At 42.5% G+C, this 23332-nt stretch overlaps 2 protein-coding genes across 3 annotated transcripts; both read left to right on the forward strand.

Annotated features, from left to right (window-relative positions):
• The first annotated feature begins 285 nt into the window (after positions 1-285).
• LOC117386997 (matrix-remodeling-associated protein 7-like) lies at positions 286-7981 on the forward strand. 2 transcript variants are annotated; one of them, XM_033984388.2, is made up of 4 exons: positions 286-726; positions 3535-3688; positions 4252-4357; positions 5895-7981. In XM_033984388.2, the coding sequence occupies exons 1-4, from the start codon at positions 451-453 to the stop codon at positions 6007-6009; spliced, it is 651 nt and encodes a 216-aa protein (XP_033840279.1). In that variant the 5' UTR covers positions 286-450; the 3' UTR covers positions 6010-7981. The 2 variants fall into 2 exon arrangements, with proteins under 2 accessions (XP_033840279.1, XP_055085735.1); XM_055229760.1 differs by having other exon boundaries at positions 344-726; positions 4258-4357; positions 5895-7930.
• A 4079-nt stretch (positions 7982-12060) lies between these two features.
• Positions 12061-23073, forward strand: LOC117387605 (alpha-N-acetylgalactosaminide alpha-2,6-sialyltransferase 1-like). Its single transcript, XM_055229811.1, has 9 exons — positions 12061-12086; positions 12573-12762; positions 17824-17992; positions 18476-18635; positions 19273-19411; positions 21045-21145; positions 21259-21342; positions 21433-21532; positions 22147-23073. The coding sequence occupies exons 1-9, from the start codon at positions 12061-12063 to the stop codon at positions 23071-23073; spliced, it is 1896 nt and encodes a 631-aa protein (XP_055085786.1).
• The last annotated feature ends 259 nt before the right edge of the window (positions 23074-23332 follow it).

A 23332-nucleotide genomic window follows, 5' to 3' on the forward strand; every position in this document is an offset into this window, starting at 1 on the left:
CTCCGTGTTTTCCTTTAATGCTCTTTGCACTAACAGTCTCAGATGTAAAGCTCTTTGCACTAATTCACAGCAGCAACAGTCTCAGATTCAGGGAAATGTGAGATTTAAATCTGTTTCCAAACACATATTTCCTCGCGCCTCATCCTCACACGAATCATTCTGAATTTTATGTCCAGTAATAAGTTTAAAAGGTTTAATCAAAACATTTCATTTGTTTAATATTTTACCATAAGCAAACATAACTGTAGTATAATTGATTGACACTGACCAGACACCAATCACAAGACGTATTTCAGAGCTAACCCCGCCCCTTTTGCCAAACTGTCCAATCAGAGTGAGCGGAGTGTGCGCGAGCTCAGCGCAGAGACTCAGGTAACGGAATGAATCTGAGCGGATTATGCCCCGAAAAAACCTCTTTAAAACCTGAATAAACTCGACCAAACTCCAAAGATGGACGCGAGCTTCGTGTTAGCCGCTGTTATCTTCACTTTATTGGCCATTGTGGTCGCTACGTCGATGTTTACGGGCACTTCGCCGTCCTCGGACTACGGGCGGAGAGCGGCGGGCAGAGTGACCGAGGAGGAGAGCGCCTCCCCGGGCAAACACAACGGACACGGCCCCTGCTCTGCCCCGGAGCCTCAGCCCAGGAAAACCGCGGAGTTTGACTGGACTGAGATGAGCGGCAGCTCGCACGATCACTGGGACGTGGTCAAAAACGTGCAGTCGGTGAGTAAAACGTGCAGATGGACACTAGTGACGTCATCAGCGTCATAATCCGACTCAATCAGGCGCTGTCTGCACAAAAACAGAAACAAGTGCTGTCTGCAAAGAAATAAAACAATAAAATGAAATAAAAAAAGAGCTGTCAGCAAAAAAAATAAAATTATATATATAATGAAATAAAAAAATTGCTGTCTACAAAAAAAAGTAATTTAAAAAAGTGATATTTGCAAAAAATAAAGTGTCTGCAAAAACTAAAATCAAATTAAAAAGTGCTGTCTGAAAAATAAATACATAAAATAATAATAATGAAAATAAAGTGCTTTCTGAAAAATAAAACGAATAAAATAAAAAAGTGCTGTCTGTAAATATCAGAGCCAATGCTGTAAAATTTCTAGCCACAAACCCAAATTTGTTGTATTTCAGTCCCTTTTATCGTCTTCCCTTCAAGCTCTTTTTACTAAAATCGAAATATAAAATGTAATGTGTTAATTTTTCTCCATTTGTTCAACACATAATTCCCTATGAATGTGAATTTAAGAACTTAAGCCTCTTATTTATTTATTTTATTTATTTAAAGGACAATGTGCAGTTACATTAAAAAGATGGCTGCACCAGATTTAGCATAATGCTCCTTTCCATCTGTAGTCTTGACCATTATATATTTGAAAAAAAAAAAAAATTGGACGAGCAGCAAAACGTCTTCACTTTTACAACTTTCTGTCCAGTTGACAGATTTAACTTTGGCGTTTACGATTGCTTTGATAAAAAAGTCTGTAGCTCCTAACTTGATTCATTATGGCAGCGACAATAAAAATGATAAAATATTGACTAAATCTCATTGTTTATATATATTTTAATATAGTAATTCTAATCTAAATAAACATATAGTGTTTATAAATGCTCTAAAGGTACAGTGTGTAATTTTGATTTTGATTCCATGGAAACAAAGTAAAAAATAAAACATCTAAAATGATTAAACATGTTTTTATTATAGTCTGTTTTTTGCATACAGTAATTTAAAAATGCTAAAATGTTTACTAGTCTTAAACAGTTTGGAGGTAACATCTGATTTTATAATTTAGAGCAAAACAATGTAATTTGACAGACTAAATAATAAATATTTCAAAAATTCTGGTATTTCTACTAATTTCTACCAAAACTTTGACTGAGGATTTGTTTTAATTTGTGGATTAATGTTTGAATATTTCCTTCAAAAACGGTGGATAGGACTCACTATATGGCATTATCGTTTGCCTTATTAAAACAAATAAAGAAACTGCTTTAAATATGAATTTCCAGAACTAATGAAACGGTGTTAGATTCACAGTTTGGTCCATCGTCAGGTGAGTTTCACACTTTTGTCTCTCGGGTTTGTATCAGACACAGAGGAGCCACAGCAGCGACGTCTGTGGGTTTGAGTTGGACTGTTCTGCAGAGGGATTTATGTGATTTTGGACAGGTCTATACATAAATACATAAATAAATAAATAAATACAAAAATAAATACATAAATAAATACAAAAATAAATAAATACATAAATAAATAAATAAATACAAAAATAAATAAATAAATAGTACCTTCAGCAAAAGTTTAATACACTTTGACTTTGATCGACAAGTGGTGTAGCGTCAGAATGTTGGAGGGTCCTGCATCATGACACAAGGACTAAACCAGGACTAAACCAGGACTAGACCAGGACTAAACCAGGACTAAACCAGGACTAGATCAGGGCTAAACCAGGACTAGACCAGGACTAAACCAGGACTAAACCAGGACTAAACCAGGACTAGATCAGGACTAGATCAGGACTAGATCAGGACTAGATCAGGACTAGATCAGGACTAAACCAGGACTAAACCAGGACTAAACCAGGACTAAACCAGGACTAGACCAGGACTAGACCAGGACTAGATCAGGACTAGATCAGGACTAAACCAGGACTAGATCAGGACTAAACCAGGACTAGATCAGGACTAAACCAGGGCTAGACCAGGACTGGATCAGGACTAGACCAGGACTAAACCAGGACTAGATCAGGACTAAACCAGGGCTAGACCAGGACTAAACCAGGACTAAACCAGGACTAAACCAGGACTAGACCAGGACTAGACCAGGACTAGACCAGGACTGGATCAGGACTAAACCAGGACTAAACCAGGACTAGACCAGGACTGGATCAGGACTAGACCAGGACTAAACCAGGACTAGATCAGGACTAAACCAGGGCTAGACCAGGACTAAACCAGGACTAAACCAGGACTAAACCAGGACTAGACCAGGACTAGACCAGGACTAGACCAGGACTGGATCAGGACTAAACCAGGACTAAACCAGGACTAAACCAGGACTAGATCAGGACTAAACCAGGGCTAGACCAGGACTAAACCAGGACTAAACCAGGACTAAACCAGGACTAAACCAGGACTAGATCAGGACTAGTTCAGAACTAAACCAGGGCTAGACCAGGACTAAACCAGGACTAAACCAGGACTAAACCAGGACTAGATCAGGACTAAACCAGGACTAGATCAGGACTAGATCAGGACTAAACCAGGACTAGATCAGGACTAAACCAGGACTAAACCAGGACTAAACCAAGGCTAGATCAGAACTAACTATTGAGACTATTTTTGAGTATTAAAATATTGTAACGTTTTAAACTGATCACAGCAGAGCGTCCCCTGTTTGTCAACAGAATCAATAAATTGTGAATGAGTTGTTTTTTGGTTTAGTTTGTTAAATATAATGTGTTTCTAGAGCTGGTATTAGTTTAAAGTGAGATTCTTACCTGTTGTTCCGTGCGTGTCCAGGAGGAGGAGCAGCTGAGCACAGACCTGTCCAGACCTCCCTCCAGCTCCTCCTCTGGGCGGGGCTCCTACATCAACCTCTCAGACTCAGAGCTCCTCAAATGTGCTTTCCCCTTATCACAGACAGAGGGCGCCACAGAGAGCACAGACCACAGAGGTAGGTTTAATATATGTGTGCCTGAGCCTCCTCTGCATCCTCTGTCCCTCCTCTGCATCCTCTGTCCCTCCTCTGCATCCTCTGACCCTCCTCTGGATCCTCTGACCCTCTCCTCTGCTTCCTCTGACCCTCTCCTCTGCTTCCTCTGACCCTCTCCTCTGTATCCTCTGACCCTCTCCTCTTCATCCTCTGACCCTCCTCTGTATCCTCTGACCCTCTCCTCTTCATCCTCTGACCCTCCTCTGCATCCTCTGACCCTCCTCTGCATCCTCTGACCCTCCTCTTCATCCTCTGATACTCTCCTCTCCATCCTCTGACCCTCCTCTTCATCCTCTGACCCTCCTCTTCATCCTCTGACCCTCTCCTCTTCATCCTCTGACCCTCTCCTCTTCATCCTCTGACCCTCCCCTTCATCCTCTTCATCCTCTGACCCCCTCCTCTTCATCCTCTGACCCTCTCCTCTCCATCCTCTGACCCTCTCCTCTCCATCCTCTGACCCTCTCCTCTTCATCCTCTGACCCTCCTCTTCATCCTCTGACCCTCTGATCCTGGTATAATTCCAGACAAAGTGGACTCAAACTCGAGCAGTTTCCGGTATCTTCCTGGGAAGTCTCGGTCTCATCATTTCCAGATGATGATGTCCAAAGACGAGCTGGAGGAGGAGCAGAGGTGAGACCAGAACCACAGGTGTCAGAAACACAAACACACGCCGTTAAATCTCTAAACGGTTAAATCTCTAAACAGTTAAATCTCTAAACGGTTAAATCTCTAAACGGTTAAATCTCTAAACGGTTAAATCTCTAAACGGTTAAATCTCTAAACGGCCGTCCTCATGAGCAAATGCGACGCTTTGCTGGTCTCGTTCTCATGGAGATGTTGTTACTTTGCCTTTGCTCTTCTTTATTATGTCATTATTAAACATGTATATCTTCTTATCCATTTTATTCAATTGCAGGTGTTTTTTATCACAAAACTGAGAGTGGTTACTTCTCCACAGATCTGACCTGTAACATGGTTCTGTTGCTCACAGTGCAGCGGTTTAAAACTCTGATCCATCTCTGCCTCATTCGAGCGACTTCAGACAATATTAATCAGGGCGGAGTCGACTCAATAAGTTCTTGTTGGACTAAAGACGCGTGCCGCCGATCGATTTGGCGAACGAGAAGGGGGCGTGGCAAAAACGGTTAAACTATTCGGTATCTGATCCAAACTACACTCACAAGACGACACCTGCAGGGGGAGCTCATGAACAAAACAACTATTTATGCAGAAAAAAGTGCAAGAAAACGATAGATTTATATAAAGACGGATTAAAATCGTGAGTTTAATCTGACTTTTTACATATAAATACCAAATCTTCAGCTCACTCACGCCTCCTTTCTGCTGAAATCCTCGTCATCTAAATAAACGATTGATCGACTAACATAAAGTTTGTTCGACTAAAACTCCATCAACTCATTATTCAAAGGCCCACAGCCGTAAATATTACATCTGCACTGCGCTGAAAACCTCCACTTAAACCGCCTCTGCACCTCTACACTCTGTGGTAAAGCGCCGTCTCCAGAGGATTCCTGAGTGGAGTCATTACCCAGAATGCCCCGGGTCCTGAAAACATCCCGGGAGGCTGCTTAGGGAATGTGCAGACGAGTGTTCTGACATTTTTAACATCTCGCCGTAGCTCCATCCTGTTTTAAAACTGCATCACTGGACATGCTGGACCGACCTCAGGCAGTTTAAATTTCATCTTTTATTTCTGTGGTGCAGTATCCGAGTGCTTTTTTGTTTGGGATGTGCCGATCGAACACTGGCGCCGCTTCCGAATATCGGTTTAGTCGATTTCCAGGTCGGGAAACAAACGTAAAGAGATAATTTTCTGATCGTAGTCGGGCCTGAAAGTCTCAACGTTTGAACTTTTATTACACAAAGTTGTTCTGTCGGTGAATAACACATTTTAATAACACATCAGTTTTATCTTTTTTTTCAGTTTTTTATGTTTATTTCAGTCTCTGTTCTGGTGTTATCGGCGGAGCTTTAGTACTGAAATATCGGATCTGAAAAAGCTGGATTGCTGTTTCTCTTTGTGCCCATGTTTTTGCTCTTACCCTTTTTTTGTTTAAACTCAGAAGGCGACTTTTCGACCGGCTCATTTGAAACTCTTAAAACCTTTTCCCCTGAGTAAATCCTCGTTGTTTTTTGTCTCTCGCAGAGTTCAGCGACAGCAGCTGGCGGCCATTTTCCAGCTCCTAAAGAACAATCAGGACACGTTTGGAGAAGTGTCACAGAACGACATGGACGAGCAGCTCAAACTCTACTCGATCTGATCTACACATGGACAAAAAAACACACAAACGATACACGAAGAATACACAAACACACAAACTATATACAAAAAGGGATGGGATTAGGTCCACAGGAACGAGACGAGATGACATTTTGACACAATTTCTCATAAAAACTGCGATTCAGTTCTCAATTTCAGCCTCGGTATTTTGTATTTATTTAGTTTTTGTATTTTTTCTATCATTCTAGCACTGCCTTTTGGAACTATAAAAGCGCAAACTCAAATACGTAACCCTTTTTTTTTGAGCAAACCAAATGTAAAAACGCACAGGAAACAAATCTCACGAGATCTTGTCCCATCCCTAAAACACAAAAAAACAGGAACCCTTTTTAAACATTTATACTGAAAAGAACCAAGAACTGCATTTTAAACAAGATGATTCAACATTTTCACATTTCAAACTAAAACTCGTTGTTGAATAATTGTTCAAAATCAGGAACGGGCCCCGTCAGTTTAATGACCTGTGTGGAAGTGTGTCCCCCGTAGAGTCCGACTGAGCCCAAACCGATAAACAAATCACCGATCGACGTCTCAAAAACTGAATCTGCATAAACGGTTTTGGTTTTAAAGGCGCTGTACCTGATTTGACTGTTTTTGAAAACGTGAAGCGGTTTGCAGTTTTTCCTCACGTACCGTACACATTCAGAACGCCCTAATTACTCACCGTGATGAGTTTATAAGCGCTTTTCCACGACTTATAGAAGCCGGAGCATGCTAACCTGCACTTCCTGCTTACTGGATGATAAAATACTTGACAATTAAGCGCTGCGTGTACAATATATCTGTACTGGACACGTTTTACTCAAATACATGTGAAGACAATCAGGTACAGGGCCTTTTTTTACTACGACTACGACTACTACTACTACTGCTACGACTACTACTGCTACTGCTACGACTAGTACGACTACTACTACTACTATTACTGCTACTACTACTACTACTACTGCTACTGCTACTACGACTACTACTGCTATTGCTACGACTACTGCTACTACTACTACTACTGCTACTACGGCTACTGCTATGACTACTGCTACTACTACTACTATTACTACTACTGCTACTGCTACAATTACTGCTACTACTACTGCTGCTGCTACTGCTACTGCTACGACTACTACTGCTACTGCTACAACTACTGCTACTGCTACTACTGCTACTGCTACTACTACTGCTACTACTACTACTACTACTACTGGTACGACTACTACTGCTACTGCTACAACTACTGCTACTACTACTACTGCTACTGCTACTGCTATGACTACTGCTACTACTACTACTACTACTACGACTACTGCACAAACCTTTGGCAGATTTTGAGTCGGACAGTTGAACGCTGACACAGTTTAATAAGAAATCTTTTTATATTTATTTTATTTATCCTGTATTTTATTATATTATTACTTAGAGGAGAAATGTTTTATACGTAAATATCTGCGGGCAGGTGAACCGTATTCAATCAAAAAACGGCTTTAAATCGGCTTTAATAGTCGCTCCAAAATCATCCACCGGAGGGCGATATTGCACATGTTTAGCTTCATTTCTGTGTGTTAAAATAACTCCAGAGGAAATGTATCGTTCAAAACCGTTAAAATTCACATGTGATCAATGTTAAACTCCATTATAATGTCACAGATTCTTATGGGGCATTTTCATAAGTCGTTTTAAAGCGAAGTGAAAGTGACTCCGTACAAATACTTGGCGTAACTGAGGTGAATATTTTGGCACTGACACTTTAAATCCGGACTTGGACCTGAGTCAGATTACAAAGATTTACATACCAAGTGTGATTAGACTCATTGTTCTGATAAAACACTGACAGACACGCCTGATCAGGAAACTCTGAGAAACATTACAGATGATTTCACGTCTTCTGAATTAGCAAACATTTCCTGAATAGCTGTGTAAAGTTTTCCTCTATAAAGAAAATAAAAATGTTGATATCGAAACTGTCTGAGTCTGATTTATTCAAGTATTTGTGCCACGATTGTAAAGAGCTGGTGAGAATTTTGAGACGTCATTGTTCTCTCCCGGCACAAAAAAAAACAACCTGCTTGAGTTTTTTTTTGGCACAGAACGTCCAAGCTCCTTTTACTTTGGCTCTAAAGGGTTTGGTTAACGCCGAAGCTTCGACAGTGCCTCGTCTAAACATCCTGGGCCGCCACATTTCACCTCTTCCGCTTCTGTAACTTTTTTGAACCAGAGTTTTAGGGTTACATCCTCTTTTTTGCGGTGAGAGTACAAACTTAAGGTATTAAGGTATTTTTTAACAATGTAATGCTACCCCCAGATGCCTGTAGCCCTACTCACCAAAGACCCCCACCCTGAGAGGGTCATAAAGCTCTACAGCACTGGGGCCAAGAAGATAACACCTAGGACCAGGGCCACTTCTTATCTGTGGCCCTGTTCACCAAGGACTGAGTGCCCCCATCCTGTGAGGGTCATAAAACAATAAGATTGAGTGACTTAAAAACGCACATTCAGGGATTTTGCCAAAAAGGTTTTTAATGTGTAATCACATGTTGCCGAGAGGAAGACTCGCCTCACACACTGGGAGGCCTATAAAAGCTGGAAAGACAAACATCTCAGGACTCTCTTCCTATTCTTTCCTGAGAGTCCGGTGCTTCATTGTTACTTTACCTGTGATGAACTCATTAAACCCTTCTGACTTATATTTCAGTCTCTTAGTCCTCTTTGACGCTTGCATCAGAAACGGACATTTCTAACACTATGAACCTCTCCTGTCTTTTCGGTGCTTTTGATTTGGCTGATTTTTTTTCCCTTACAGGCTCAAGGTCCCGCCCCCAAAATGGTAACTCTGGACAGGACTCTTTTTGCATGTCGAGCTCTTGTAATTACCATGTTATAAATAAATCGGTGCTTTTTCAAGTCAATTTACAGCTGGATTCGCAGGTATGTTTTCAAGTAGATTAAAGGTTTCAAAATGTTCCCGGACTTGCTAAGTGGATGACGGTATTAGCATCAAATGACGCATCTGTTTATGTCTATGAGATTCTGGTTCAGTCTTGTTCTAATCCTGGTTCAGTCCTTGTTTTAGTCAAAGTTTAGTCCTGGTTCAGTCCTGGTTTTATATCTTCAAACTCTGATGTGATGTTGTTTTCCAGGGTATAAAGTACGTGCTGATCCCTGAAGGCATGAGGGACTTTTACTGGTTGATGGGACTCTACAAACATGAGAGACCCGCTAAATTCTATGGTGGACGCCGGTAAGAGTACAGTCCTACCTGGTTCAGCCCTCATTCAGTCCTGGGTCATTCCTGGTTTAGTCCTGTTTCAGTCCTGGTTTAGTCCTGGGTCAGTCCTGGTTCAGTCCTGACTTCTGTTCTGGTCTCTAGTCCCTGGACTCAGTACTCGGGTCAGTTCAACGAGACGCGGTTCTACGTTCTTCACATGGACTTCCTGAGATACGTCAGAAACAGGTCACTGTCACTTTTTACTGTGATTATTTCTGTAAAACTAAAAAAAAAATAAAATCTGATCTGTGACCTCTGACCCTCAGGTTTTGAAGGTAACGCTGATTCCTCCACCACTGGTTTAGCAGAGAGCAGGCGCTTAGTGATGCTGTCAATCAAACCTGTTACTAAGGACAATAAGTTAAAATAAGTCCACTGTGTGCCGTCTGTGTGATTTTTTTTGTCAGAGAATTACAGAGTGCACAGAGTTTACAGAGTTATTAACCATAAACTATGTAAGTGAAGTAAGTGAAGGGAGAACAGGTTTTACATCTGACATCTACTATTGCAGTTACAGGTGAGGTGAAGGGTTAGGTGAGGGGAGGAGGGAGGGGTCAGGTGAGGGGAGGAGGGAGGGGTCAGGGGGAGGTGATAAGTGAAGGGAGCGGGAACAGGTTTCACATCCACCGTCTACAGGTCAAAATGACGCTGGTAATAAAAGAAACACGAGAAACACCTGGTTTATCTGCACGAGCACGAGGAGTGTGCACGCTCCTCGTACACGGCCCCCTCTCCCTCCTCCTCTCGTGCACGCTCCTCGTACACGGCCCCCTCTCCCTCCTCCTCTCGTGCACGCTCACCTGTTCTCTCTGTGTCTCCTCCACCTCACCTGTCCTCACCTGTGCTCTGTGTCGTGCTCAGAACAGCAGAGACACAGGAGGCAGAGGGACATGGCGAGGCAGGCTGCTTCATACGCTCGCCCTGTGTTTCTTTTAACCGCCCTGGTTACCATCTTATACATCTCCTGGCTCAGTATGTCTGGATGCATGAGGTGATTTTAATTCAATTTTTATTTTTTTATTCTATTTCATGTTATTGTTCGGTTGCTTCAAACTTTTTTGGTGCCATTACTTTTTCATTTGGTGGTATTCAGAATAGTTACTTCTAAATTCAATGGAAAACATGACAGTACTTCATCTGCAATTCACGGTGTTACTGAGAAGAAAAAGCAAACACAGCCCTTGCAGTGTGTGTGTGTGTGTGTGTGTGTGTGGGGGGGGGTGTGTGTGTGTGTGTGGTGGGGGGGGGGGGGGTGTAGGGGTGTGTGTGTGTGGTTTTTATTTATTATTTATTTTATTTATTTATTTGAAGGACAATGTGCAGATACATTAAAAAGATGGCTGCACCAGATTTAGCAAAATGCTAATTTCCATCTGTAGTCCTTAAAAAAAACAAAACAAAATACATATAAAAAGTGCAATACAAAAGACAATATACAAGTGTGCAAAATTTTCAATACATAGTGCAAACTACAAGTTATTAAAGTGCGAGACATGCAACAAATATCAAAATAAATACAGTATAGTCGCTATCAGATGGTGCCCACGAGGGGAACATCTGATAGCTCTGTACCTTATTGGTATTATAAATATAAACAAAACAGTAATATGACACTAAGACAGTACTATGACACTCATGATCTGGTAATCTAGTGGCCATTAGATGGTAGATTTTGCTTTGCATAAATTAATCCAGAACAAAACATACCAACGTAACATAAATCATGTGTTTGTAATAACAGTGTATGTCATGTTTGCTTTTTTAAAGCTAATTTAAAGACCTTTTCATTTAGAAAAACTTTCTGCTAATGATTTTAGTTTTTAGCACTTGGTATTTTAATGTTCTTTTATTGTAGCACTCTGGGATGTTGTTTAATAAAGATTGCATTATAAATAAAATTTTCATTTTATAATTATAACATGCAACTTGATATAAAAATATATAATTATACTGTGATTCCAGAGAAGGTGAGTCATGGCTCAGGTTCAGAGGAACATACCACAGATACCGCACTCACAAAAGAACGTTGATTTAAGTATTCATTATAATGTCATTTAACTGGTTTATCACACAGTAAATTACTTTTGTCGTGATCCTGGTCTATCCTGCCTCGCTTGTTGTCCTTTCCCCCTCCCTCACGTGTCTGAGTCTGGAGCTGGACGGAGATCTTGGCTCCTCCCGTGCACACCTGGAAACAAAGAGAGGGACGTTCAAACAGAAGGGGTCTCCCTCCACGGAAGGACAATAGCAGAGACTGAGGACAGTTACAAGTGCCTTGGTATCCCACAAGCAAATAGCAACAAGAGGAAACAAGGAAAGCAGCCAGGGCCAAATACCACAGACGAGTAAGACAAGTCCTAAGGAGTCAGCTCAATGGAAACAACTAGACCCAGGCAATAAACAGCTACGCCCTGCCAGTGATCAGACACCCAGCAGGTAAGCCAAAGGAGGAGATACAGACCACAGATGTTATATTCAGTCCAACATCCACAAATGGCAACTGCTATCACAACTTGAGAGTGACGACGTACAACACATAGGGGGAGCCAGGACACCAGGTCAGAGGGGAGTTAAAGTCAACTCCACAACCGGAGACTGGGTACAAAGGCCCAGTAAGTATCACGCTGAGCAAGGGAGCAACTGACCTGAAAGATAACACACACACACACACACACCACTGGGCCTGGGCTGGGGTAAGGGTCCTGCCGCCTGCTACTACACCTGCCGCTGTGACGCTATGCTAAGTGCTAATAACATGTTGACACACTCGAGATGGCGGTGGGTGCGGTGGCGACATTGTGAATTAAAATGATGACGATAACGTAACTTGTCAGATTTACAATTGCACTGACCTCTTTGTAAAAGATTACCTTGAGATTGCTATTTTTTGTCTTTTTCTATTTTCTTCTTTTTACATTTCTCCGCACTCGATTGGTAGATTCGACATGTGAAGAAAATGAAAATGACCACGAACAGTTGGGCACAGCACAGTTACATTATGCATTTGTTTATTCCAACAAATCATGGCCAATCATCGCAAGATTGGGGGCAGCGTCATTCAATTGGCTGCCAGATTGTCAATACAAATACAATGCAATGTGTGTTATGGGGGGTTGCCAGGTTGGGGCCCTCTTGGGGCTTTGGATTGCTAAGCAGCTGCTTAGTCCGTTCATAGACTGGGCCCTGACTGGAGCATGTACACTGTTCACTGTAGAGTCTGACAGCAGAGTGAGGTCTTGGTGCACTAAATAAAAATACATGAATATTTACCCTTCTGTCTGCAGGGTCCCAGTCTTCTATGGAGGTGTCCCACAGCTGTGGGGTCCTAAGTTGTCCACGACTCCTCCCACCACGACAGATCCACCCGGCCTCACCCCCATCCCCATCCTGTACCGCAAGAACTACAGCAAACTGCCCGAGTGGGACTTCGACGATAAGTACAGGACCGACAGGCGTCCGCACAAGACGACACAGGTCTGTTTATATTTACATCTATACAACTATACATTTATACAGCTGAATATCTATACATATATACAGCTATAAATCTATATCATACTTAACAAAAAAATAACAAAAATGATTTAAACAGCACGCTTTCAGGAGCCTTAGATCAATCCAGTCATTCATGTCCTGTTTAGGAATTTAATTTTCAACAAAAAGGAGAGAGTGACTCACAAAAAAACTGTTGGCTAATGCTAGCTTGTGACTGTAATGTTATGTGAGACTTGTATAAGAACACAAATCATCTCACCTGTTGTTGTTCTGGCTAGGTCAGTTCTTTCTGGTCAGATTGTGTTAAAATAAAGATTACCGTATTTTCCGGACTATAAATTGTATTTTTTTTTTCATAGTTTGCCTGGGGACACGACTTGTATGTGAAATTATTAAAACATATAATTTCCCATTTTCATTACTGTCACACTGACAACCATGTGAGGGCACTTTAGGCTTGTGCACCAGTATCTACTCTTCCTGTACTACTGAAAGTTTAAAATTTGAACATTACAGTAATTTAAAGTACATCTGAGAAAGATTGAAAAAAAAAATGCCCTGTAAAAGAAAATGGTGCTGAGTCTGATGAGCCACGGTAGACACTACGTAGATGGTCGATGGTAGACTAGAGTAGGCTAGACTATGAAACAGTGTCTGTACAACGGAAACCAGAGGGTTACCTAAGGCTGAGCATAGGAAATGCTTAGGCGGTTGTTGATCCCTGGTAAACCGACGAATAGTTGGGTTAGCGTCATCTGAGCTAGCGGCATCAACTGGTTCGGTTGAACGATGTTTCAATCAAATTTGGGGGTGTTTCTGCCCGGGTATGGGGCATTAGTTCTGCAGATACTTCGTCAGCCTCACAGGTAAGTAGATCATCTTCGGTCTCAGGTGAGTGGTCTTCTGGTTCGCTCTCAGGTTGAGGATCTTCAAAAGCAACAGAAAGATTGGCATCAGTTTCAGGTAAGTGGGTTGGGGCAGCAGAGCTGTCAAATCACACAAGAAACAAAATTGTAGACCTGCACCAGGCTTGGAAGACTGAATCTGCAATAGGTAAGCAGCTTGGTGTGAAGAAATCAACTGTGGGAGAAATTATTAGAAAATGGAAGACATACAAGACCACTGATAAACTCCCTTGATTTGGGGCTTGACGCAATATCTCAGCCCTTGGGGTCAAAATGATCCCCAGAACCACTTGGGGGGACCTACTGAATGATCTGCAGAGACCTGGGACCAAAGTAACAAAGGCTAATATCAGTACCACGCTCTGCTGCCAGGGACACAAATCCTGCAGTGCCAGATGTGTCCCCCTGCTTAAGACAGAACATCTCTAGGCTCATCTGAAGTTTGCTAGAGAGTATTTGGATGATCCAGAAAAGGATTGGGAGAATGCCATATGGTCAGATGAAGCCAAAATAGAATTTTAGGTAAAAAACTCAACAAGTCATGTTTGGAGGAAAAAGAATGCTGAGTTGCATCCAAAGAACACCAGACCTACTGTGCAGCATGGAGGGTGGAAACATCATGCTTTGGGGCTGTTTTTGTGAAAAGGGACCAGGACGATTGATCCGTGTAAAGGAAAGACTGAATGACGCGATGAATCATTTTGCATTAAAACCTACTTCCATTAGCAAGGGCACTGAAGATGAAACGTGTTTGGGTCTTTCCAACATGACAAACACCCACCCAAACACACTGCCTGGGCAACGAAGGAGTGGCTTCGTAAGAAGCATTTCAAGATCCTGGAGTCGCCTAGACAGTCTCCAGATCTCAACCCCATAAAAATCTTTGGAGGGAGTTGAAAGTACGTGTTTCCCAGCGACAGCCCCAAAACATCACTGCTCTAGAGGAGATCTGCACCAGGAATGGGCCAATGTGTTTTTCTGGATTTTATTTTTTTTTCTTATTTTGTCTCTCATAGTTGTAGTGAACCTATGATGAAAATTACAGGCCTTTAAGTGAGAAAACTTGTGAAATTGGTGGTTGACTAAATACTTTTTTGCCTCATTGTATTTCACGATACAGGGATATGCCCGTTGTTTCTCTTTCAGGTTCAGATGTGACAGGAATGGAATGACATGTAGCCCATGCTGTGTCTCATCAGCAAAGCATTCTGGTATTGCAGTGGTGGTAACACTCATGGATTCTACTAGGGTGATTGAGCAGGTTGTAGAATCAGGTTTTAGGTTTTGGACATCTTGTTTTTGGTACAAAGCAGCCCCGAGCTCAATTGTCCTGGTGTCAGTATGCAAGATATAGGGCAGCTTTGGGTCAGCAAACCCCAAGACGAGGGCAGTCATCAGCTTGTCATATGGTGTCCACCGCTATCTGAATGGTTGTCTGGTATCAAGATCCTTGGTCGTGATGGAGCGCTTCTGGTGTGTATCCCTTGGTAAGGCCATTCAGTGGCTTTGCGATGGTGGTGTAACCACTTATGAACCGTCGATAATACCCCGCCAATCCCAAGAAAGACCTCAGCTCTTTTAGCATGCTGGGAGTTGGCCAGAAGTGCTGATTTTCTCGGGATCAGTCTCTACTCCATTCTCAGACACCACTTGACCCAGATATTTTACAAAAATTGGAAAAACTTGCATTTTTTGATCAAAAACTTTAATCTATACTCCTTGAGGAGGTGGAGCACCTTCAACAACTGGCGCTCATATTCGTCAAGAGAGTCTGAGAAGATGATGAGGTCATTGATGGAAAACTAAGACCTCTTTTAAGTGTAGCTCCCCCATACACTTCTCCATGAGGTGTTGACATTTGTTGGTATTTGTTACACCCTGAGAGCCATTTTTGCCTCGTTCGCCTCTTCTATTTTTATTTGATAGTATCCAGATTTGAGATCCAAAACCCTGAACTAGCAAGACCCATATAGCGTAGAAAATGACTCTTCCAAGTTCAGAAGTGCATACTCGTCCTTCACCGTTTGGATGTTACGTTTTCTATATAGTTGATGCAAAGACGCACATCCCCATTATTTTTGCAATGGGTGACGAAAATGAGGACTCAGACAACCAAATTACACCAGCATCCAGCAGGTCACGAAGATGTTTTTGGACAGCTTCAATGTCATTTGGGTTGAATTGGATGGGCTTGATGTTTAAAGGTAGTTTTGTCATGGAGATTTATTCTGTGTTTTACGTTGTCGGTTCGCCCAAAGTCTAAGTCATGGCGAGCAAAGACTTCAGGTATGCTTCTGAGTGTTTTAGTGATTTGTTCCTTCTATTCTGGAGGGATTGGAGGGTTCACAAAATCAAACTGTATGGGGTCTGAATGATCTTTGAATGATGGAGAATCAAAGGTGACATAATGGGATAGGATCTGCAGTGACACTACAAGCTCGGCGGTGGTATTCAGAAGCCGTATGGTTATGCTCTGCCCTGACTCATTAGTGAGGACAATTGAGATCTTATGATGTAGGTGTCTTGACAACGTGACGAGACAGTTGTGCACACAGACTTCGAGGCAGTGAGGTTGTAACATGCTCTACCAGGGCTCAATTGGCAGAAAGAGCCGAGATGGTACCGACAGAACCCTCAACGACAAGAGTTTGGCTTGCTGGGATCAAAACAGGAGCATCATTGGCAAAACTCCCTTAAGGGAGGGCTGTGTCTGGTGAAAGGAGACTATCAAAGATTTTGTGAGACCGCTGGAGATGAGAGACAGAGATCTTTTAGGAAAAGGTCGACACATGAGTGCAACATATCATAGGCAGATTCATGCTGGGGTCCTGGCAATCTTCCAGAAAATGCTCTGAATCTATGTGGGGAGCCATGGCGGGATAAGATATGTTCCACTGGGTTGAACTCTGAAGGAGCTGCCACTGGAAAAGAGGGTCTTGGTCTTTGTGTGTACTGGGCTTCTGGGACAGAGTGGTGGTGTGATGGTTGTTCAGATGGTCCAGTCACTTCATTCTCCTCATCACGTGGCGTCTTCATGTGACCAGAGCATGTGACCCGAATTGTATTCAACAATAAGTACGTGGTGTAATGCAGGAGTCAATTCGTCAATGAAACCTTTGAAATCTTGGTCTGGAAGGTTAGGAAAACTCCCGCACACTGTCTCACTCTTGATTCACATTTATTCACACAACCTTTTGGTCCCTCTGACCTTCCTCAGGTGAGCGGAAGGTCAGAGGGACCAAAACAAAGTGCTTCTCCTCCTGTACACTCTCTCCAGGCTAACTCGCCACTTTATGTGTGGCTAGAAACCCGAGAAGTAATGGTAGTAGTAGTAGTAGTAGTAGTATGACGAGATCATTGGGCTAGGATCAGAAGACCAGAGACGACTCAAAGAGACAGTGGACAGAGGCAGTACGTGTTTAAGTACGTGTTTAAGTGTTTAACATATTGAATGTTAATAGACAACAAAATAAACAGACACTGGTGAATGGCCATTAAACAAATAAGAAACACAAATCGATCATTGAGCAGTACACAATGATGATGTACAGTTTGGCTAGTTTGGTTCGAATACCGCACAACCCACCCTTGAGTTCAGTTTACATCATTATCACTTAACAACTCTATACAAAAAATATCTTGAGAAATACTGCAGCCTGCTACGGAGTCCAAAGTGGTTTAAAAGGCCCATATTATGTTGTTTTCTAAACTATGTTATAATGTCATTTCCTTTTAAAAAAATGGTGTTTCATTCACACGTTTAACACACAAAGCCTAAATATTTAGGCAGAGATCTTTTCTCAAACTGAAAACACTCCACTTTGTGATGTCATGTGATATTACAGGAAGTGCCCCACTGTGTTTTTAAACTCCATACAACTTCACTAGAATCATTTGGATGATTTCAGCCCTAGAATTGCTGATTTCTACTGAACACAAAGTTACAGGTAGCTGTGAACTTGAAAACAAAATAAGGGATTACTGAATGAAACAAAACAGACGTCCCGGTCTGTTTTTGAGGAGGGAACAACATTCTAACGTAGCTAAAAGCTCACGACTCAATTTTGTGTAACATAGGATTAAAAAAAAATAAAATACAGAACATAGTAAAAATGCAGTGTGATCTCGTGTGCAGAAATGTGACAGCAGTTTGTGGAGGAGGATCCCGTCGGAGCCGGAGCTGAAAGACAAGTTCATCCCAAACATTCGAATGTACGTGTACAACGGCAGCATCAGCATGAGCGAGTGGAACAGACTATCACACTTCAACAACCCCTTCGGCTTCATGGACTACAGCCACCAAGGTCAGTCCTGGTCTAGTCCTGGTCTAGTCCTGCTCTAGTCCTGCTCTAGTCCTGCTCCACAGTCAAAGTCAGACAAAGGCCTGTCTGGGCCTAGTTTGGGTTTAGTCTGAGTTTAAGGTTAATGTTAAAGTACACATTATTGTCCCCGTGAGGAAATGTGTCCTCTGTACTTGACCCATCCTTTAGTGCCTCTGGGTTGAAACTGTATTTGACCCATACTTCCGTGTCTCTGGGTTAAACCTGTCAGGAGCAGTGGGACCCATCTTCAGATCTTGAGCTAGTCTTGGTCAGGACTTCCTCAGCTGGAGGATTTGACCCCTATTCAACCCCTCATTACGGTTAGTTGTAAGATTCTGTACAAGGCTCCACCCACAAGACTTCATCACCCATGCTCCCACATGACTAGCAGTTAATACCCCCTCTTTTGGGAAAATTGTCATTTTGAACATTTTATTTGAATAGTTTTTTCACTCTCTCTCTCAGAGGTGATTTCCGCTCTGAGCCTGGTCCAGAAGCCCAAGGAGCCTCTGCTGCTGCCTAAACCAGGCAGAGACTGCATCACCTGTGCTGTGGTCGCCAACGGAGGAGTGCTCTGGAGGTCCAAGAAGGGAGCAGAGATCGACAGCCACGACTATGTCTTCAGGTCAGACCACTGTGGCAGAGTGGTTAGCCTGTCTCCTCTCAGTGAAGTTGTGGGTTAGACTCCTGATCTCTCTGAGTGGAGTGTTGTGTTCTCCCTTTGTTACTGTGGCAGAGTAGTTAGTCTCCAGACTAGAGCCAAACCCCATAGTTCCTGTTTGAATGATGCAGTAATTGTAATACCTTAATCCTTCTCTTTGTTTGATGGATTTTCTGCAAACAAATCTGGACATTGGGGATTTTCCATCTGAGTGAACCAACTGAAAAAAACAAACTCACAGATTTCATTATGCTCTTCCTCATTTATTTAAGCCAACATGACCTTTTCCTGGACCTTAGATATCAGACCTGTGCTGTAATGATTCCTAAATCAAACATGTTATGGGGGCGATGGACCCAGAGCTGGTTTAGTCCTGTTCTAGACTCAGGAAGTCCAGGCCTGATTCTGTCCTTGTTGCTTTGGCATGGTAGTCTTGGTTTAAATCTATATTCTGCCCCCGTCTGCTCCTCTGACTCTGCTCCTCTGGCTCTGCTCCTCTGACTCTGCTCCTCTGGCTCTGCTCCTCTGGCTCTGCTCCTCTGGCTCTGCACTTCTCTGCTCCTGTCTCCTTCTGTCTGATTTGTTTTCTTTTTCTTCTCAGGGTAAATGGAGCAGTGATAAAGGGTTTTGAGGAGGATGTTGGGAATCGCACCGACATCTACGTTCACACAGCTCACTCCATCACTGCGTCTGAAATAATCTTCAGAAAATACAACTATACAAGAGCCCCACATGACCCGGTAGGTGCACACACCTATTGATGCCTTGCAGTGACATTTAAACCGCACCAGAGAAAAAATGAGTAATAATGAAGAAAAAAATATATAAGTCGCATTGGACTATAAGTCACATTTTTTGGGGAAATTTATTTAACAAAATCCAAGACCGAGAACAGACCTTTTATCTCTAAAGGCAAGTTATAATAATAATAACAATAAAATACTGTCTGGTAATTTTACATAAAATATTAACAGTTAATCAGATATGCTACGCTAACATAACATGCCGGCTTGTCCACAAACACGAGGGACACGAAAGTCACTGATGTTTACTGTGGTCTTACTTTTTCATCACAGTTCACACTGCAGAACCAGCAAACGCATTAAAAAAACATAAGCTCTGGCTCATTTTACATACACACACAAAACTGCACATGAACGTATGGAAAATATACACACGACTTTGGTCTGCTAGTAAACAAACCGGTCAACCCAAAACTTTATATTTTACTTCTTACTTGTCTCTTAAATAGTGCTCTGTCGGGTAAGACTTTGCATTAGCGTAAAAGGCTGAACGAGAAAACAGGAAGTAGTTTTCACGACCTTAAACGAGACTTTACATGATCCATGGTAAATGATAAACTAAACATTTACAATATTGTTCCAAATTAAAAATGATCTCCTTTATGGTTTTATAAATGAAGGGGAAATAAATTAAGGGAAATAAAATATGAAATGTATAAAAGAAAACGAGTCAAGTAAATTTTCTTACAGGTATTACAAACACACCAGCACCATCTATTGGTCAAACAAGTGAACTGTAACATGTATAATCAACTGTTACATAACACATTTATATTTATTCAGTGACATGAAGCACAGACAGAACTGAACACGTGTCTGGTTTGTTAACGTAAGATATTAACAGTTAATCGGATAAATAAAGCAGAAAAAACAAGCAACAAGTTTACTCTGGATCTCACTACAAATCAATAAATCCACTGGAGTCTTCATCCTCGGTGTCGCTTCTGAACAAATCCACCAACTCCAGAAGTAGATGAGGCGTAGATGAGTGTGGCCTCGCACAGTTGTCAGTGTGACAATAACGAAGATGTGAAATTATACACTTATATTATGTATTATATATATATATATATATATTATATATAATATATTCACCTACAAGTCACATCTGATTGTAAGTCGAACCCCCGGCCAAACTATGAAAAAAAAGTTCGATTTATAGTCCGGAAAATATGGTACACAATCACTTGGCGCTGATGCTCCCAGAGTTACATCAATTCAAACTGTCCTTCACATACAAGTGAATGGTGAAACCAGTCTCTCTGTTAAAGTATATAACATGTTTATTTCAGTCACATGTAAAAGAGGAGGTTTAGTGCCACTAGATGTTCACCAGAACTACACAAAATCAGAAATCTCACTGAAACTTGGTTAACCGTTAGCTCAAATGACACTTTTATGGTGTTCCAAAACCCTCCCCGACTTGCTAAGTTGCTAAGTGGATGATAGCATTAGCATCAAACAACGTGTCTATTTATGTCTATGAGATTCTGGTTCATTCCTGGTTCTAATCTTGGTTCAGTCCTGGTTTTATGATTTCTTCTCACTCTGATGTGATGTTGTTTTCCAGGGTATAAAGTACGTGCTGATCCCTGAAGGCATGAGGGACTTTTACTGGTTGATGGGACTCTACAAACATGAGAGACCCGCTAAATTCTATGGTGGACGCCGGTAAGAGTACAGTCCTACCTGGTTCAGTCCTGGGTCATTCCTGTTTCAGTCTTGGTTCAGTCTTGGTTTAGTCCTGGGTCAGTCTTGGTTCTGACTTCTGTTCTGGTCTCTAGTCCCTGGACTCAGTACTCGGGTCAGTTCAATGAGACGCGGTTCTACGTTCTTCACATGGACTTCCTGAGATACGTCAGAAACAGGTCACTGTCACTTTCACTGTGATTATTTCTGTAAAACTCAAAAAAACAAATCTGATCTGTGACTTCTGACCTGTGACCTCTGACCCTCAGGTTTCTAAAGTCCCCCACACTGAACAAAAGATTCTGGGCCATCGTCCGACCCACAAATGGAGCCTTCATGATGTTCTTGGCTCTGCAGCTCTGCGACAGGGTAAGACCAACACTGACAGCAACCGATCGGTGAGTGCGTTCATGAGTGTCCCAGTTAAGACAGTGCTCTGGAGATGACGTCTACATGACCATATCCATGTAAACGTGAGGAATCCTGGATATTTAGAGTGGTAACTATGGCAACCATGGCACAGATTTGGCAAGGAGCTAAACATGTAGTAACCTCGCTAACTTAAGGACTTTTAGCATGTTTTTCACAACAATGGAACAAAATATACACTCAAATCAGACCATGAGACAGAACATGTCACAGCTTCAGGAAACGGCCTTAGTCAAAAATACTACAGAGACTCACAGCATTAGTTTAGTACAAAGACACAGACACAGACGTGAGCCTGGTGTTAAAAGGAGGTTGTATTAAACAGTAGATTTAATTTGTTTATATGTATAAATACTATTTCTTTAAAAGCAGTAGCGTGCAGTGACTTTCATGGGTAGAAAAGCAGATTAGAGGAGGATAACAATATTTAGTCGACACTTTTATACTGACTACATTACAAACACAACTGCAGGTTTGTTTGTAATGAAGAAACATTAAAACATGGAACAGAAAAATAGATGGGCCCTTTAAATTACACAATTTCTATGTTTCAGGTGGATGCGTACGGATTTATAACAGAAGATCACAAGAAATACTCCAACTACTACTGTGAGCGTGGAGCTAATACTCGTGTTAGGTTCTATGCAAACCACAACTACATCCTAGAGAGCACAGTGTGGAGAAGGCTTCATGACCTGGGCATCATTAACCTGTACCTGGGAAAACCACAAGAGCCCACACAGCGCCCCCCGAAGGAAACACAGAGCCCTCCTAAGGACACACAGAGCCCTCCTAAGGACACACAGGCCCCTCCCAAGGACGCACAGGGCCCTCCCAAGGATGAACAGGCACCTCCCAAGGATGAAAAGGCCCCTCCCAAGGACGAACAGGCCCCTCCCAAGGACGAACAGGCCCCTCCCAAGGACGAAAAGGCCCCTCCCAAGGACGCACAGGCCCCTCCCAAGGATGAAAAGGCCCCTCCCAAGGACGAACAGGCCCCTCCCAAGGACGAACAGGCCCCTCCCAAGGACGCACAGGCCCCTCCCAAGGACGAACAGGCCCCTCCCAAGGACGAACAGGCCCCTCCCAAGGACGAAAAGGCCCCTCCCAAGGACGCACAGGCCCCTCCCAAGGACGCACAAGCCCCTCCCAAGGATGAAAAGGCCCCTCCCAAGGACGCACAGGCCCCTCCCAAGGATGAAAAGGCCCCTCCCAAGGACGAACAGGCCCCTCCCAAGGACGAACAGGCCCCTCCCAAGGACGCACAGGCCCCTCCCAAGGACGCACAAGCCCCTCCCAAGGATGAAAAGGACCCTCCCAAGGATGAAAAGGCCCCTCCCAAGGGTGAAAAGGCCCCTCCCAAGGGTGAAAAGGCCCCTCCCAAGGACGCACAGGCCCCTCCCAAGGACGCACAGGCCCCTCCCAAGGAGGAACAGGCCCCTCCCAAGGACAAACAGAAAACTAACACTACAAAAACCTGATAAGGCTGTTGTACAGTATTGACTGAAAATGTCTTTAAAAGAATCATATTAATATTTTTTTATCCAATGTTGTTTCCTCATCACAAACAGACCTGGAGTTGTGTTTTGTTTCACTCAAACATGTGTGAGTGAAACAAAACACAACTCCAGGTCTGTGTTTGATGAAGTCACACGTGGCTTTTTGTGTAATATCGGACCTTTAAGAGCTTTATACCCAAAGATCGGTCAAATCTACAAACTGAGATGTGGAGCAGATGTG

The sequence above is a fragment of the Periophthalmus magnuspinnatus genome, chromosome 19 (genome assembly GCF_009829125.3).
Source record: "Periophthalmus magnuspinnatus isolate fPerMag1 chromosome 19, fPerMag1.2.pri, whole genome shotgun sequence".
NCBI classification, from domain to species: Eukaryota; Metazoa; Chordata; class Actinopteri; order Gobiiformes; family Gobiidae; genus Periophthalmus; species Periophthalmus magnuspinnatus.